Source organism: Nicotiana sylvestris, chromosome 3, assembly GCF_000393655.2.
Source record: "Nicotiana sylvestris chromosome 3, ASM39365v2, whole genome shotgun sequence".
NCBI lineage: Eukaryota > Viridiplantae > Streptophyta > Magnoliopsida > Solanales > Solanaceae > Nicotiana > Nicotiana sylvestris.
In genome coordinates, this window is record NC_091059.1 from 143680991 (window position 1) to 143698785 (window position 17795).

General features: G+C 35.5%; 1 protein-coding gene across 6 annotated transcripts; it reads right to left on the reverse strand.

The window, feature by feature from the left end:
• Positions 1 to 2159: 2159 nt before the first annotated feature.
• LOC104219372 (probable protein phosphatase 2C 76) lies at positions 2160 to 9968 on the reverse strand. Of its 6 annotated transcripts, none has more exons than XM_009770058.2 (10): positions 9829 to 9916; positions 8967 to 9024; positions 8725 to 8850; positions 7421 to 7548; positions 6449 to 6547; positions 5775 to 5933; positions 5187 to 5273; positions 3893 to 3984; positions 2915 to 2989; positions 2160 to 2646 (listed from the first exon to the last, which is right to left on the reverse strand). In XM_009770058.2, exons 3-10 carry the CDS (start codon positions 8826 to 8828, stop codon positions 2488 to 2490), a joined length of 903 nt encoding a protein of 300 aa, XP_009768360.1. In that variant the 5' UTR covers positions 8829 to 8850; positions 8967 to 9024; positions 9829 to 9916; the 3' UTR covers positions 2160 to 2487. The 6 variants fall into 6 exon arrangements, with proteins under 6 accessions (XP_009768360.1, XP_009768355.1, XP_009768358.1 ...); XM_009770053.2 differs by adding an exon at positions 9327 to 9391 and having other exon boundaries at positions 8725 to 9024; positions 9829 to 9891; XM_009770056.2 differs by lacking the exon at positions 9829 to 9916 and adding an exon at positions 9327 to 9760.
• Between the last annotated feature and the right edge of the window lie 7827 nt (positions 9969 to 17795).

Genomic DNA, 17795 nt, shown 5'->3' on the forward strand with positions numbered 1-17795 from the left:
CATTCTTCTTGTTATCATCTCCAAATCTTACTATGAGCAATGTGTATGGTTGAATTTCTACAAATGCATTAGATTCACTCTCTAAGTTGTAAAACGCGAGGAAATTAGTGAAATTAGAAGACCATCCGGTGGTATTCGAGAAGCAACATTAATACTGAGTTAGAAAAGAAACAGACGTAAAGTTGTAGTAGAGAAAAGAAGTTAGCAACCTGGGGTTTGATAATGAAAGGGGAAGAAGATGAATTTTCAAAGTACACATGTTTGCAAATGAAATACACGTGTTTATGAGAGAAAATGCCACAATTTAATCACCAATGAGAGAAATTCAAGTTTACCGTACAATTCACAGTACAATTTGTACAACTTTCAGATGCAGTGTTCGTACGCTTTGTTCACTTATATATATATATTAAAAAATCTCAACGAAGCAGTGGCCCGTGACACCGTTTGGGTCCATGTAAATCCGCCCTTGAATCATCTTACTTCATTTGAATCATCCCATATTTTAATTAGAAACTCATTTTGAGTATTCTTGTAATAGAGAGTTTTGTTATATTCCATAAAGTTAGTATTGGGAAACACTTTGAGTGAACCTTTTCTTTATGAGTGATTGTAGCGAGGTTATTCTCTTGGGATAGATTTGGGATAATTAGAGTTTCATTATACCCGTTGTTATAGTGAAATTGCTCTTCTCCGCTTGTGGGCGTAGATCACCCTAACCGAACCACATTAAATTATGTGCCTTCTTTATCTTCTTTAATTACCGGTGTTATCAACTTGCATTGCCGTTGTTATTGTTATTATAATGTTGTTTGGCTAAATTTTGCACTACCTGGATTCTCGATCCTAACGTCTCGTCAATATGAAATTGTCACAAGAAGAAATTCTTGTTCTTCATAAACAAATCCATGTTACGAAATGAGACAACAAGAAAATAATTTAAATACGCAAGGAAAGATTATGAAAAGATTTGGAGAATTGGAGGTAAAAATAAGGATCGACTAAAAAGAAAAGTGTGACACATAGAATGCAACATGTGAAGTAATAAACAAATAATCATAGGAAATTTCATTTATGAATCATGGTGATCTAGGTTGGCAATGGAGGCAAATCCAACATATATATAATAATCTTGCTTGTTCAAAACATTTAAAAATTTGGATATTCAGGGAGTTATAGTTTAGATATGTTTGTAATTCTGGCTTCTTAGTCAAAGCTTACAATCATTGTTGAATTTCTACGAATGGTCCTGTCAGAAAAATTCAGCTCTTCAGATATCCGGAAGGAAAAAATAAATAAGGAAACTGCGATCTTCGTTTAAACAATATTCAAATCAAAATACATGTATAAACATAGAGAATATATTCCATCCGACAGCTTATGCATGGAGCAAAAAATGTCAAATATGAACGAGATCAAGTGTCAAATATGATTTACGTAGATGTCCATATTTCAACCGTGGTAGAATTAAATTTATCATTTATAAGCTGCTCGTTGAGTTCAAGGTGGTACAGAAGAATCTAATCTATTTTCAATTACTATATAAATCTCCTCGTATGCACACATTGGTTGCTAGGTTGACTTACAGCAATTATGATAGTCTCTTAACACTATGAACTATTTTGATTTGACTCAAATGTCGTAAGGCAAGCCGAATTCCTGCACTCCCAACTCCTAAGTCACTCGATTTTCACTTCACTCATCCAGGACATATTCAAGCATCAAAAAGATGAACTCCCATGGTGTATTTTAACTATACCGGTGCAACAGAAACACTCATCCACAGTTACGCGGGAATACTTTAATTTCAGGATTGCTGGGTTTGACTTGGTTTCGAACTGCAAATAACTTTTAACATAAACTCGCTACATAAAAGCACACGCTTGTGCATATATATCTTAGCATGAGCACTGCACGTCTATATTGTAAGAGCTTTTTGTTTCCGTCACAACTACACTCTATGATAGTAAACAACGCTGCATACTCCACACACTACACTTCCGGCACCTCCCTTCCTCTGGCACGACAATATGTCACTCACCTGAAGGTGGAGTCATTTACCAACTTGGTTTAAAACTGAGGTTAGCGATACACATCCAACCACTTCGAAACACTAGTAAGTAGTCATTCATCAAATCATCTTTCTGTGAGAGGTAATATGCCAAATCATAAGGGATGCATGGAAATCCTTCAATGGCTCCATGCAGCCAGGTCGTACTTAAAGTAGAACTACCAAGTTTTTTTTAACCTTTTAACTACGTTTCACAGTAAAGTTTATCCAGACAATACCTCTACAGAAAAGGAGAAAGCAGACGCACAAACGCAGACACCTTAAATACAACAGTTAAACAGGATGACGGGGAAAAACAATGCAAAGAAATGAATGAAAAAATGACAGCCCCTGTGATGCTATCGTCAGCAACTTGCACCGGCATCATTGAAGCAGCCTTCCACCAGGAAAAGGCAGATGCAGCATCAACAAATTCTTCAACCTTGCTGGCTCCCCTCTGGTTCAACCTTCTTGTGGTGAAACTTCACCACTATGCAGGTAATATTGTCAGCACTACCCCGAGTAAATGCAGTTTCTGTTAGCTTCCTAGCAGCTGCTTCTGGTTCTTCTTCTGCTTGTGCAAGTGAAATAGCATCCTAAAGGAAGACAAAAATCAGCAACTAAATGAAAAAACACTGATATCAAAGGAGATCACCCACAAAAGAGAAGCCAGTCTAGAAGTTCAGGCTTTGAGTTCTCACAACAATTACAGAAATCTGTCAGAATGCTGTGACATAGCCTAAAAATCTTCAAGTTACCACCGAAAGAAGGCCACGAAGACTGGAAACAGCGCGATTCCGAGGGGCAAAAAGATATGGAACGAAAGAAAGAGCAAGCAAGCGTGCCTACACGCACAGGATTTACCTCATTTGGTACAACATCCCAGAGCCCATCGCTGGCAAGCACGAGTAGTTCTAATTCCTCATCAATCTCTTGATCCTGAAACATATAGAGAGATGATAAATGACTATGATAAATATCAAATGCCTTCAAGGCTCCAACACTTTAGTTTCATAAGTAAATTCGTCCAACTTAGCATCCCTTTCCAACTATCCCTTTCCAACTCTTTAGTTTCATAAGTAAATCCGTCCAACTTAGCAGCCCTTCTCCCCTCTATCCTCCCATAAACCAATTGGTCTAGTTGTTTTATTCCTTAAAAGTACACCATTCTTGGTACTAAATTCTTGACAGGCCAACTTCACTAAGACTTAGACTGTTAAAAAGGGCGTGTGACGGATACTAGCCCTGGCAACTGAAAAAAGATTCCGAAGATGTGGAAATGACAATTTTTATTAACTGTTCATTAGGAAGCTGCTGCTTCTGTAGCCCCAAAAAAAAAGGAAATTGAAGATTTTCCGCACGAGCGAAGTAATCAAGTCCTCTTTGAATAGAAATATAATAAAATTAAAACATCTATCTATTTTAGCCAAATAAGGCAAGAAATTATGATGCATAACTCATACACACAGGGCTTTAGCGAAGATGACGGCGCTAGATAAATTGTTCATGAAGTGCAAGTGTTGGGCATAAGTCACATACATTTCCCAGTTATCTCAACTCTTAACAATCCCTTGGAGCACATGCACTGACCTGCACCTCATATAGGCTACAATCCATGCCAGTGCATGAAACCTTAAAATATTGCAGTACAGTAACTGCTGGCAGGTAGGCTGTAGGTCTTGCCAGATGGGACAGGGCATCCTACTAATCCAATTGCCCAGCAAGTATATTCTTTTTTGGTTGGGTGAGGGAGCAAAGTATCGCAAGTCCTCCAGCCACTATGACTTTCATTTTTACACATCTAAAGAAGCAAAAAAATAAATAGATAATAGATAAATCTACCTGAATCTCAGGTTCAGCCACAACAAATTGCTTCAACATACGGTTGCCAAAAGCACGTGACATTGCTAATACACCACCAACTCTCCAGGTACCTGATAATACAGAAACAGAAAGCATAAATGGTGTTTAACGCAGAGATTATACAAAAGCTCATGCAACAAATATGACAGCAGCAAGGGTCCACTCACCAAATAAGACGTTCATTAAATGTGAGAACATTAGTTTAATCCAGCAGTAAATACGGTTTTCCAAGAAAACAAATAGTTCGTTAGATGGATGCAAGTGGACATTACCCCACATGCAAAACATCAATTTCAAGATGGAAGTGTAGCATGCACACGTGCAACCATATTTTAATACAAGTATAAGCGTAACTTGATTCCCACATGACCTATACCACTCTGCCCAATCTACCACTAACAGAAAGGTAAGAATAAACTGGAGGATTACCGAATAATTCAAGTCAAACTTTATGACAACAATGAAGTCTCCTCCCGCTAGCTTCTTTATTCCAATAAAACAAATAGTTAGTTAGATGCATGCAAGTGGACATCCACATAGGCAAGGCATCTATTTCCAGATGGACACCTGCTCCACTCCCACGCACTAAACATCTCATAGTTGTAGCATGCACACATGCAACAACATTTTAACAAAATTATAAGAGTAACTTGATTCCATGACGACCATGGGCAAAGCTACACTATGGTAAGGGTGGTCAATTCGATGGAAAATTACACTGCATATATAGGTAAAATATTTGGTTTTAGAGGTATATAACAAATATTGAACACCCTTTGTCAGAAATTTTTATTACTTTTTTCAAGTTTGAACACCCTGCGGAAAATTCCTGGCTTTGCCACTGATGACGGCCTATAACACTCTACCCAATCTACCACCTAAAGAATGGTACGACGAAACTAGAGAACTACCGAAAAACTCAAGCCAAACTTTATGACAACAGTGAAGTCTCCTTCCTTTAGCTTCTTTCTTCCATTCTCCATGGTTTGGAGACATTTTAAACCTCTACAATTACATCCATGTAGCCTAAAAATCTTCCCTTTCACAACTGTCTGCACCACAATGAATTACATCAATGCAAAACAAATGGAGGACATGCAAGTTGAGTCTTTGTATCAGATGACTAATTGATGACAAAACACATTCTCTTAAAGCATCAGAAAATTCACTACGATGGTCCATTTCTGACGGGACAACCCACAAGTTGAAACTATCAATTAACAGGCAAGCAACCCAAATGAGCAATGCCTTATAGGCAGAGAAAATTGCTTACCAGCCCACATCACAACACCTCCGGCACTTTCAATTCTCTTCCTCTCATCAGTTCGATTGGGCTTATGATCCTCAGAAAGAGCAATTGCTGTCAAGCATGAAACTAAATTAATTGTCTAGCCAAGATGCTAGTTGTCTCAAGATTTTAGGCTACAAAATGACAAGAGAGTGACGATAAGCTATTAACTATAACATATGAGAGAAATATTACCATATAAAATAGAGCATAAGGCATAAGAAAATAACAGAACTTCAGGACCATGGAGGATACCAATTATTTATTGCTTCAATTTCCAGCTATGCTATCACTTCCACTTTTGTATACCACAAAACGGGAAAAACCTACGTAATTGTACTAACTTACTTAGTTGTTATCTGGTTTTACATGGTAATGCCTGCTTTAAAGGAAATGAAATTTCGCGTTTATAGAAATCACATGATCTAGCGAGTCCGCCAGTATCACATTTTTACATGAAGTAGAGATACCTATACAATTAAAAAGGGATCATTCCTCACCCCTGGTGGCTGCTGAAACTATTTCTATTATCAAATTCCAGAACTTTTTAAGCTGTTAACAATCTGATGTTACCTTTTCCGCCCTTCGATATTATAGTCCGTGAATCTCCAACATTGGCAACATAGAGATGGTTACCAACTAGAACTGCTGTTGAAGCAGTGGAACCATCATCTCGGAAGGTATCTTTTTCAGAATCTAAGAAGTCCATGTCTGTTTGTTGATATGTTTCACCTGCAATATGATGAAAGTAGTCCACAAACTTAATGTCATGAGCAAAATAGAGTCGCACACCCCTTTGTCCCAGTGTGATAATCATGAATTGGACACACAGCTACAACTTCAGAAGTAATAGAATTCAAAGAGAGAGAGACAGAAGACACCCACCCACACACACACACACACACAGAGAGAGAGAGAGAAAGAAAAGTTTCTAAGTTTCAGTATGCTTGAACTGATGTGCTGCTCAAGTAATTTGCCCTTGTCATTTTCATGTGCGATACATTTTAGATGTTATGACAGCATAAATATGTCAAACTTAGATATATCAGCTTCAATGCACAGATAGCACATTTCGAGCCCACTGAGAAAGTACAAAAGTGGAGATTCATATTATCCATCCGTAGGACAACAGATATGAACTCTATATGTCAGCTTCAATGGACGGATCGCACATTTCGAGCCTACTGAGAGAGTACAAAAGTGGAGATTCATATAATGCATCCGTAGGACAACAGATAGGAACTCACTTATGGCCAACTTGGCGTTCGTTGGGAACTCTGGATGTTTCATTAGATTCTCAAAGAGATGTTTCTTCAGAAACTCAGCTGCTCGGGAACCACCATGGCCTGCAGTAACATGACATAATGATTAAAAAAGAGCAATGCTTATTCTACCTAGTCTGCAGAAATGTAAGAATTTAACAGTCAACCTCAGAAAAGACCAAAGTTGTCACACGCTCATAAAATATTTGAGACTAATATAGAAATACAGTTTTTAGATTAGAAAACTGTTCAGCTAGCTGCCAAGTAAGAGAAATCAAATAGCTGAAACTAAATGGAAAATAAATTTCAGAAACCCCACTTGGAGATCATTATTAGTCTTTCGCTGAGGACCGCCTCTCTCTAAAGCCCCCACTGGGAAAAAAATTAAAGCAGTTAGATCGAAGGATATGTGATTTTAGAAAGGAGTACAAAACTCTCCCTAGTTTGAGGTTCTACCAATTCCATTCCAGTAGAGCATCCCTCTATTTTGAACAGTAGGTAGCCTTTGCATTTCAACCGGAGTTAGATGTTGGTTTAGTATTTGTATGGTTTTATTTTGGAAGACAATAAGATCTTACATATGGATTTTCATTTGTTATGGAAGAATAAGTTCTGAGTGTTAAAATAAGTGTTTTCGGGAAAACAACCTTCTGGCTAGTTTTTTGTTTTCCGGAAAACAAAACAGCTCTGTCCCGCACAATAAAAACAATAGCTTTTGGTTTTCAAAAATAAAACTGCTTTCAGGAAAATAACTAAACAACAGACCCTTAGATTCACCAGTTCATGCAAACAATAGCTCACCGACCCGTATTCATGCAAAACACTAAGCTACTAATATAAAGACGAGGCATAGCAAATACAAGCTTCAAGCCAGAAGATTCGCAATGATTGACTTATTGGTCATTATGTAAATCCTAAATCACATTCCAAGCTGAAGGATGATCGGCAAGTTCTAACCATCAAATATCCCAAATAAGCTAACTGTTTGTCCATCAACTTTGGAAGTTTTAATGTCATAAAAATCCTCCATGGTGGCTCTTTTCCCTCTAAAGCTTGAATAACCACAACTCAGTCTTCCATCTTCACTGCCAAGCGGGAATGGACAAAAATAAGTATGAGCAATTTTTACAAAGAATTTTGACAACAAGTATGAGTTACTCATAGCAAAATACAAATGAACATCTATTATACATGTAGAGTAAACATGGTGATAAAAATGAAACATGTATCTTGTCAACTCACAACGAACAACATATATAATTTCATCACAGCATATAACACTTACTTAGTCAATCTCAAAACCTTTATCAACATCATCCCTTTGTATGGCAAGGGTAAAGAAGCAAATGAATGAGAAAAAGTTCACTCTCCGAAGAAAATATCACCAATACTACAAGCAGTTAAACACTCTACTTTTCCACCAAATTAGGAGTTAAAATAGAACATACGAAAGCTTGCCATTTTTAGAAGTGAAGATCACAAATTCTCTATCACCAAGGAAATCTTATAGGAGTAATAGTTTTGAACGGTTTTCTGCATATGATATCCCTAAGCTCTTTTCGTTGATTTTGTCACAATATTCTGCTAGAAATTAAAAATTTTGTACATCTCAAAAAACATAGCCCATAGGGCTGAAAAATTAACATGTAAACCATCTGTTCTTCCATCAATAAGTAGAATATTGATGTTGCAAGCCTGTTAAACATTAGTATCATGCATCTGTACTCAGGAGGAGTAAGTTGTGAGACAAAGCTATCGACTACGACAAAGAAAAGGCAAACAAGGGAGCAGCTTTTTGAATGATCTAGTCGAGGAAACTGTTGAAAGTAAGAGTAATATTAAACTTCAGAATATCAACTCTCCATACTCACCCATACCCTGTGCTAACTTCTTTTATTTTTTTGGCATGAAGTGCTAAGTCGTAAAACACGAGTTATGTTAAGGGACACTAATTTTTCGACAAGGGCTGCACATTTGTCCCCTTAGACATCTGGATGATCAAGTCAAACATTGTGAGTATATGTCACAGTCACAAAGCTTCATGGAGCTTATCAGCACCGTGCAGTGCAAAGTATGCGCCTTACTACCTCAATAAGCCAGAAGAACGCCAAATGGAATCTACGAAGAATGCTATTTGTTTTGCATGACAAAGTCTATGGTCCATGAATGCTCCATCAGGTAAAACTATAATTGGTTATCTTGCAACAATACATATCTCAAGGATATAATATTACAATATTATATCTGCTAAAATGAATCACCTCTTCCATCCTCCGCTAGCGAAACCACCATTATTATCATCCTTCTCCGGTGAAACATCAACGACAGGTCCTCCTTTAGCAGTTGCTCCAGTATCCACCATCATCGTTCTCCTTGCTGTATATACACTATTCCAAGAATAACTTATGCTACGAGTTGCATTCAAACTTTTAATGAGTTTGATAAATTGCCTTTGCACAATGTGTGTATCAATATGTGCTGCTTGAAAAAACACAAATCTTACGCAGCTATTGCATAACATCTAAATTTGAATTTGCCGCATTAACTGCCGGAACTTGAACCTGAGAAGAAAAAACACCAGCACCTACGATCATCAGATAATCCGTTAAACAACTTTAATAACAAAAAAAAAATAACAATTCCTCAAAGGCTATTAATTACCGTTTCTATCACTTTAATTGCTAAACATTGTTTAAGCATTTAATGAAATTACAAGTAGAGAGAGAATTAAACAATTTCCCCATATTCTCAGTGAATTAAATACAGTTTAAAAAAATATACCGTCTCTACTTCAATTAATTCCTTCTTAAGAAGATCAGAAAGAGAAAAGAAAATAAAAAAATCATGATGGATCTGATCTTACAATCAAAAGAGTAGATTCCGTGAATCTCGAATACATAACTCGAACGGTAGATCCTATAAATCAGCCTTTATTCCACGATAAGGTAAAAAAAATTGAATATTAACAGATCGATCTGTGTAAAACATGCAGGTTCAGGTCTACAGAAATCGGAATCGAATGATGAAAAAAAAGCAAGCACAGAAGATCGTAGAATATCCGGAATCAGATTCACCGAATCAGCTCCAACTTTATTTTCGATCCACAAAATAAATATATAAAAAATAATAAAAAAATTAATCCGAAGATAAATTAAAGAGAGAGGGAGAGACAGAGAAGAATCGAAGCCTTTTTTAAGCTTTCTCAATCCAGAAAGCTGAAAAGGAAGAATCAGGAAACCCTAAAAATCTAGAGAAAAAGTAATATGATGATAATATGGAGAGAGGAGAGTAGTGTGTGTGTATGTGAAAATGAGTGAATGTGTTTGTTGTGAAGTGGCGGAGGAGAGAGAGAGAGAGGAACTCACTCAGATACGAGAGAGACGCCTGGCGTTTGAAGCTTGTCACCGAAGAGAGAATGGCAACGTGGCGTTCCACATGCATCCACTTTACATGCTTATAATCCTCTGTGCTTTGGACCCCACCATTTTATTGAAATGCCAGATCCAATAGATTTATTTCTCTTTCTTACTACTAAATAATTTTACATTTACGAGCTTACGTGGAGAGGATGCCATTGGGGTACTTCCATGCCTCGTTGTGTATACTGAAAATTTGGCCAAACTTTTACTATGTTTGATTTAGGATAAATGTATTATTTTATGTAAAATTGTAATATTACTAAAAAAAATATATGGGATAAAATTATTATACAAAATAGTTAGATAAATAATAAAATATGATTATTTAATAATAAAAAAGGGCAAGATGAGAGGAAAAAACAAGATAACAATGCCACCATATTAAATTTATCGTTCCATAAAGTAACATTTTTCGCCGTTACGTAACAACCGATTTAACGATACGATACAATAAAATTTAAGTAATAATCAAAACAAACATTGTATTTAAAGTAACAATACAATACGATCAGGGGCGGAGCCACCTTATCGGAAGCGGTGTCATCGGAAAGATTTATTAAATTGACATATATAAACATAGGCAAAATCAGATTATTTGTATAATCAGAAAGAGGTGACACCACCTAGACAGGGAAGGCTCGCTGGTTTGGCGGTCAATTGCTTCAAATTTGTAGTTGAGGTCGAGTTTGAACCTGTTTATGGCATTCTTATGTTTTATCATTTTCGAGATGTTACTTGTTAAAATATACTTTGTATTACCGATACATGAATCATTGACCTATAACAAAATTAAGGAGCAACAAAAAAAAAAGACATATTTAGTACTATTTCATGAGAATGTTATTGATACATTTCAAAAAAAGGAAAACTAGCCGTACAGAGTTATAGTAATATTTTCGGATTTTGTGCCTTTTTAATATGATATTACTAAAGTAATAATTCATTTATTCACTTAATTCTTTGTCTACTTAAAAAAAAGACACTATTTACGAAAAATTCTGTCTAGGTCATTGAATACAATACAATATGTAACACCATCCAAACAGCTTGTTAAAATCAGTTATTTTAAAAAGTATTTCTAAAATACTTTTAGTAAAAATAATTTGTATTAGAACAAAAAAAAAAAGCAGCAACTAGTATTTGGCTTTTAAATATATATTTTTCTCAAAAGTAGGAGAAGATACTTTTTTTTTGCTTTTCAAAAATTACTTTTAGTTCTGCTCAAAAGTAATTTTTTCTTTCTAAAAACTTAACCAAACAACTTAAATTTGAAAAAAGAAAAACTAGCCAGAAAAGCGTGGCCAAACAAGCTATAATTTTACTGAAATCAAAATCACCCACGCCTGTGGTAAAATTGATAGATTCCCTTCATATTTACTTGGATGCTTTGATTTCGAGCCTAAAACTAAAGGTGTCTAACGGGCCGGGTCAGCCCGTTTTCGGACCGGCTCAGACCGGTTAAAATCGGAACCGGCCCGGACCGGTAGAAGGGGGCCAGGTGGGGCTGGTTATAGGGGTTGGGCGGTTTGCACCGTTCACTTTTGAACCACCGGTTAACCGAACCGGTCAAACCCGGCAATGAACAGTATTCTCCATCCGGTTAACCGGCCCAGACCGGTTTAACGGTAACAATTTTTTTTTAAACATGGGCTCAGATTTCTTACCGTTGGCAATGGTCCATTTCACAATATGGTCGTTGCCCAACGGCTGAATTGCACAAATAGCCCATTTTTGGGGTTTTTAAAAAAAAAAAACAAATTAACCCCCCTTCGAAAAACTATAAATACCCCCCCCCCTTCCTCATTTCTTCACTCATCTCTCAATCTCAATTCTCATATTCTCTCATTCTTCAATCTTCATCTATTAAAGTGCAATCAACTATTTGGCTCTTTTTTTTTTGGAATTTAATTTATTGTAGTATTTATTATTTGAAGTTTGAACAGTTGAACTTCAAAATTGGAACAATTGACGTTTCTTCATGGTAACATTGGAGTTGCGAAATCATCAAGTGCTCGATGTATTGTCGAATTCGGTGCACTCCCTCCAACTCTTTCTCTCGTTTACTATTTTATTTGCATATTTATTTGTTTCTAGTAGTTAAATTTTGACAATATGTTTAATGCTGCAAAAAGAGTTTGTAACAAGGTTACTAATCGGAAAAATAAAAAAAGAGGTAGTAGTTCAGCTTCAGCATCTTGTAGTAATTTAAATACTTCTCCAAATATTCCTGAAACATTACCTAATAATAATATAGATTATGAACAATTCCAGGAAGATTTTGGTATAGAAGATAATGAATTAGAAATGGAAGATGAGATACCACTTACACCTATTAGTGTTGGAACTGGTAGCAAGGGTGGTGGTCGTAGTGCTAGTAGTAGACCACTTGTGGCCCCGACTAGTAATCTTAGAAAAAGAAGTAAAATTTGGAAATTTTTTGAAGACTTGCCGAATAGTGATAGAGTTAAATGCAAACTTTGTAATGATACTTTTAAACATAAGACTGGAGGACAATTAGGGGGGACTGGGACACTTAGTAGACATATGAGAATTGAGCATCCTATAGAATGGGGATCTAATGGAGATGGAAATCAATCAACTCTAAACCCTACTGCTAGAGGTCTTGTGAAATATGATAAAATGAAGGATCGTAATGAGTTAGCAAAAATGATTGCTTTGGGTTGTCTACCTTTTTCTTTTGCTTCTTCATCATATCTTATTATGTATATTCAAATGATTTACAATCCTTTATTTAAAGGTATCCCTAGAAGTACTTGCAGATCTGATATCTTTAGACTTCATGGACAATATCAAACATACATACGTTATTTGTTTAGCCACCTTCCTTGTAGAGTTTCTCTAACTTCTGATATTGGCCATGCTTTTAATGGAAATGATTATTTGACAATTACATGTCATTGGACAGATGATACTACTTGTATGCAAAAACGTATTATCGCTTTTAAATATGATGAAGATCAGAGTCATATTGCTGCGTTTATAAGTAGTACTATTTGTGAAGTTATTGAATTTTATAATCTCAAGTAAAAAGTATTGTGTATGTCTTTTGATAATGCTTCTAACAATAATGCCGCAATTTCAATGTTAAAACTGCATTGAAACCACCTCTTAATGAAAGTTTTTCATGTTATGTGTGCATGCCATGTTTATAATTTAATTGTTAAAAGTGACCTTGATTTATTTTCAACTGAGATTACTCATGTTAGACGAGTAGTTGGTGTTATTCAAGGAAATAATAGATAATCTAGAATAAAGGAATTTAAGAATAAGTGTATCCAGTATAACCTTAAACCCAGATTCATGCCAGACGAAATTGTTACTAGATGGAATTATACATATATATTTTTAAAATGTTGCTACAAATATAGATTCCCAAAAACTGGAGTTGCTAATGTGCATTGTACTAATCCAAATTGTATGTTAACAACTACTACTTGGGAGGTCATTAATGATGTTGTTAAATTTTATACAGCTACTGTTGAGTTTTCTTAAGCATATTATCTTACTGTTACTATGGCTTTAGTACATATAGCTGAAATTTCTTTTCTACTCTTTGAATTTAAGAAGAAAGATAAATATAGGGATGTTGTTGAAAAAATACAAGCAAAATTCAAAAAATATTTCTTTTCAATTCCTCCGATTTACTTAATTGGTGCTGTTTTAAATCCTTCTATTAAGATGTCTCATTGTCACCAATTAATGAATGTTTTATATACTTATATGGAGATTGGACCAACTGAAACCCCAGGTTTATATACTTGTATGAACAAGCTAAATGACTATTTACAACAATTATATAATTATTATGCAAATGTAATTGATGTAGGCAATGTTAATCCCACTATGCATTGTACCACTTCTGCTACTGTGGATGATGAAGAGGGCCTTGATAGTTTTAATATTTTTTCTACATTTTCTAACGCTCAAACCAATAGCAGGAACATTGATGAACTTCAATTCTACTTGCAGAAGCAAAAAAAGCCTCGCACAAAGAAATTTTCACCGTTGGGATGGTGGCATGAGAATGGAAAGCAATTTCCTGTTCTTTTCACTATGGCTCGGGACGTGCTGAATGTGTCAATTTCAACTGTTGCATCAGAGAGTGCATTTAGCCAAGCAAGACAACAACTTGGAGACACCCGTCACTCATTGGGAAGCTATACTTTGGAAGTTTTAGTATGTTTCAGAGATTGGATTAGATCGGAACGAAGAAATCAAGGACGTGAAGATGTTGATAGCATAGAAGACGAGGAACTTGGAGATATATTAACACATGATAACCCATCCGAATTTAACACTTCAGAAGAAGGTCACTCAGTTCATATTGATTATGAAGAACTTACTAAGGCAATGCAAAACCTTTGAATTTACTCTTTTTTGGTAATTTACTTGTTGTTAAATGTAAACCTTTCAAATTGTAAGTTTGAATTTTGAAATAAATGTAGCACTTGCAATTTATAAGTGCAATTTTTTCTCATCTTCCTTGTATTTTTTATATTTTTACTTTATATTAATATAACTTACAATAGTTATATTAAAAAACCCGACTCGGCCCGGCCCCATGAACCCGTAACCCTTACGGTTCAATTTTTACCCGTTGAACCCGGTATGCCCCAACCCATAACCGGCCGGGACCATAACCCGTACGGGTACTAAATTTCCCTACCCAGCCCGGCCCGGCCCACCCGTTAAACATCGACATTCATTTATTCATTGTTTTTCTATTATTTTGCACAAAGTTGGACAGCTCTGTTAACAAATGTTGACTGCAAAATTGCAGGCAACTCCAAAGAATTTAAAATTTGCACGAGTAGTTGTGTTATTCCTTGCATTATGGATTCGGAAGTCATCACATTTTATGAAAAGTGATTATGGCCTCAATGTTGAGATTTCAGCCAACATTTTGAAAGTGATTATCGTGTTCCTCACCTTAATGTTGTAGGGAAAATAAGTCAGGTTGAACTGAAAAATGATTATTTTCAAGTGATTTGTTCCTCACCTTAGTTGCGTTAGTATTTGCTCTGTTGTTCTTTTTATATTCCAAAACGTCTATCCAATCGAAGTTGAGCTAGCCTGAGGATTATACTGAAGCCTGAAAGTCTGTTCAAGCTTTAGTGGATTGTTTTATCTCATAGAAACTTCAACCGGGTCAATCTGCTAATTGTCAAGTTGCTCAGCCTCCATGCTTGAAAATTTTGGTGGTGGTGTCACGATCCATCTCGCTTATAGTTTAGCTTGAGTTCCCATTGTTTACATGTACCTTCAACTAGATGTCTTTTCTTTAGTTTACAGTTTACCTAAAATTACATAATTGCAGTCAACTTCAAAGAATTTAATTTTGTGACTATTCAAAAGCAACATAACGCCTCCTTGCCTGAGTCAAAGTTCTTAGAGCATTATGTGCTGCCTTTCAAGGATGAAATGCCTGAGGTCTATGATGTATACATAAAAAATAGGAGTTGAGAAAATTACTTTCTGACTAAGCTGCAGGCAGACTATAGAGAATGTTCGTCAAGATTTTCTACTTTCTTAGTAATGTAGAACTTTATTGCTACTCACATTTCATTGTTGTGTATTCTCCTTTTCAAATCATGATAATTTCTGGTATATGGAGAAGGAAAACAGTGGGGAATTTCTCATGTTTTCCTTGTTCTATACTGTCAATTGTATGAGTCCATATCTTAATTAATGAGGACAATATGCCTTTTCTTTTCTTCTTTGTTGGTTGACTCATTTGATAGTAGTAGTCCTGTATTGCAACTAACTTTAAGCTTCTCTATGCGTTTGTCCGTGTTTCTTTGACTAGAGGGAGGTGGACTGAGGTCTTCACTTGTTCAATATACGAGGGAGAGTAGCTTCTCTCAATTTGGTCTACTATATTATTCAAATAAATAAAGAAGTTGACCTTTGGATTGCAGTTTTGAAACAAATTCATCTGAATTGGCTGTTTTATGGTGAGACACAAAAATATGAGACGAAACAAGCTGGAAAAAAAAAGACGGAAAAAAAATACTCCAACATTGCTTATAAGGACAGATATGAGAGACTCTATTTTAGGTCTAGGCCAATTACGTCACAAATACAAAACACATATCATATCTTTTCTTGAAATCATAATTTGTACTAGAATTTGGCATTGATCAGTTTTCATAGTACTCTTTTTTTTAAAAATAGCCTCTTACTGATATAGCTATCCTCAATGAATGTACAGATTAAGAAAGAACCTTTAGTGTTTCATCAAAGAGAGCAATGCAAAACTTTACTGTTTGAATGGGGTAGATACCAGCTAGCTTGTGCTGTAGCTAACATACAAAGAAAAATAATTTGTGTGTTAATTCAACTCATGTGATTATTCAAGTCATTTGATTTTCGTATCGGATTCAAGGTACTTTTACTCTAAAAAGAGTTGTTATTGCTTATTGTTGTGTAGTCTGTGTTCAAGATCAAGTTATCCTTTGGTACTTGTTTTTCTGACACATTGTTTTTCGGTATGATAGTTGGTAGTACCATAAGGCAAAAACCAAATGTCTAACATTTGTTGCTCTATATATCTTTCTTACCCTTCACCCTTCAAATTTCTAGTAATGTTTTCTATTGTAAGCTATGTTGCTCGAACTCTCCAAAAGTGTCGGTGGGTGCATGTCGGATCCTCCAAAAAGAGTAAAATTTTTGAAGAATCCACACGGGTGCGGTAGTTATTTTGGAGAGTCCGCGCAACATATGTCGTAAGGTACTAGACTTAGTGACTGACACTGGTTACTGCAGAACAGTAACCAAATTGATTTGTTGTAGTAGACTAGTAGTTACACCTTGCTTTGCTCTCCTCTACTTGTATTTTGAAGTAGTAACTAAGTAATGAGGTATTGATCACATCATTCTCCTTGGATAATTCCAAAAAGCACTGGTTATCCTATCTAGTTCACAAACATAGGTTACCAAGGTATCCTGCCCACCAAGAATGGAGCAAATGAGCTACTGGTTGGACTTTGGAGCAAACGCCCATCTAAGAATTCCCTTTCTAAAGAGAATTAGTATATCAACTGTATATAATCCTTTTTGAATTGCTAGTTGCCGTAATAGTAGATAAAATGTTGGTGTTAACTTCATTGAAATGATAGCTTAGCTGTTCTCTTTAATTGTTCTATATTCTGAAAGGGGTATCAGCATTTGCGAAAAACACTTTATCTTTACCAATGAGCAACTTTAACTTCAGAGTGGATATACATACATCTGTTTTATTGAAAATTGAAAAATGTGTGTTTGGTTAATTGAAAAGGAGTATCAAACTTTAAAACTGGTGGTCTAATCAATAGTCCTGGACAAATATATAAAGACAAGAAATTGGAGCAGCTATCTCCTTCTAGGTACAACACAACCAAGATAATTCCTCCGATGTTCTTTAGACTCGTGGTCTATTGCTTGAGTTTTAGCTGTCTATTGATCCCTTGTTATTTAAAATATTCAGATGATTTACAAAATGTCTTAAATGTTCATTGTTTGAATGGATATGCGTGTTAGATGTTTACTGTGGCTGATTAATGATTGATCTTTGTGGAATAACTTTCTGCAGCTCAGTTCATTGACATTGTTTTACCTCTTATGTGGTTAAAATTTGCAAAGTCATCTATTTATTATTTCTTTCACTAAATTTTGTTGTCTGGGTGGGGGAAGCAAGTTGGTTGTATCCTAATCATTGTTGAGACTAGACTCTTTCTGAAAACTTGAGTATCTATACGTCTGTTATATATAGTTTTTCTAACTTAAATTTCTTATTTATTCAACAGGTTTTTGATATTAAAGCTTACTAGAAGCCGATTTTTGACAACATACAGATTAACCATCATTTTGTTGGGAATTTCAAGAAATTTTTTCATTGCAATCGAAGGATATTA

Excerpts from the sequence above, each read along its gene's own strand:
- LOC104219372 (XM_009770051.2), bottom strand. The coding sequence starts at position 8,984 with ATGTTATGCAATAGCTGCGTAAGATTTGTGTTTTTTCAAGCAGCACAT. Across the intron at positions 6,548-7,420 it reads CTTATTTGGGATATTTGATG|GCCATGGTGGTTCCCGAGCA; the intron begins GTTAGAACTTGC and ends ATGTTACTGCAG. Across the intron at positions 2,647-2,914 it reads GGGATGTTGTACCAAATGAG|GATGCTATTTCACTTGCACA; the intron begins GTAAATCCTGTG and ends GTCTTCCTTTAG.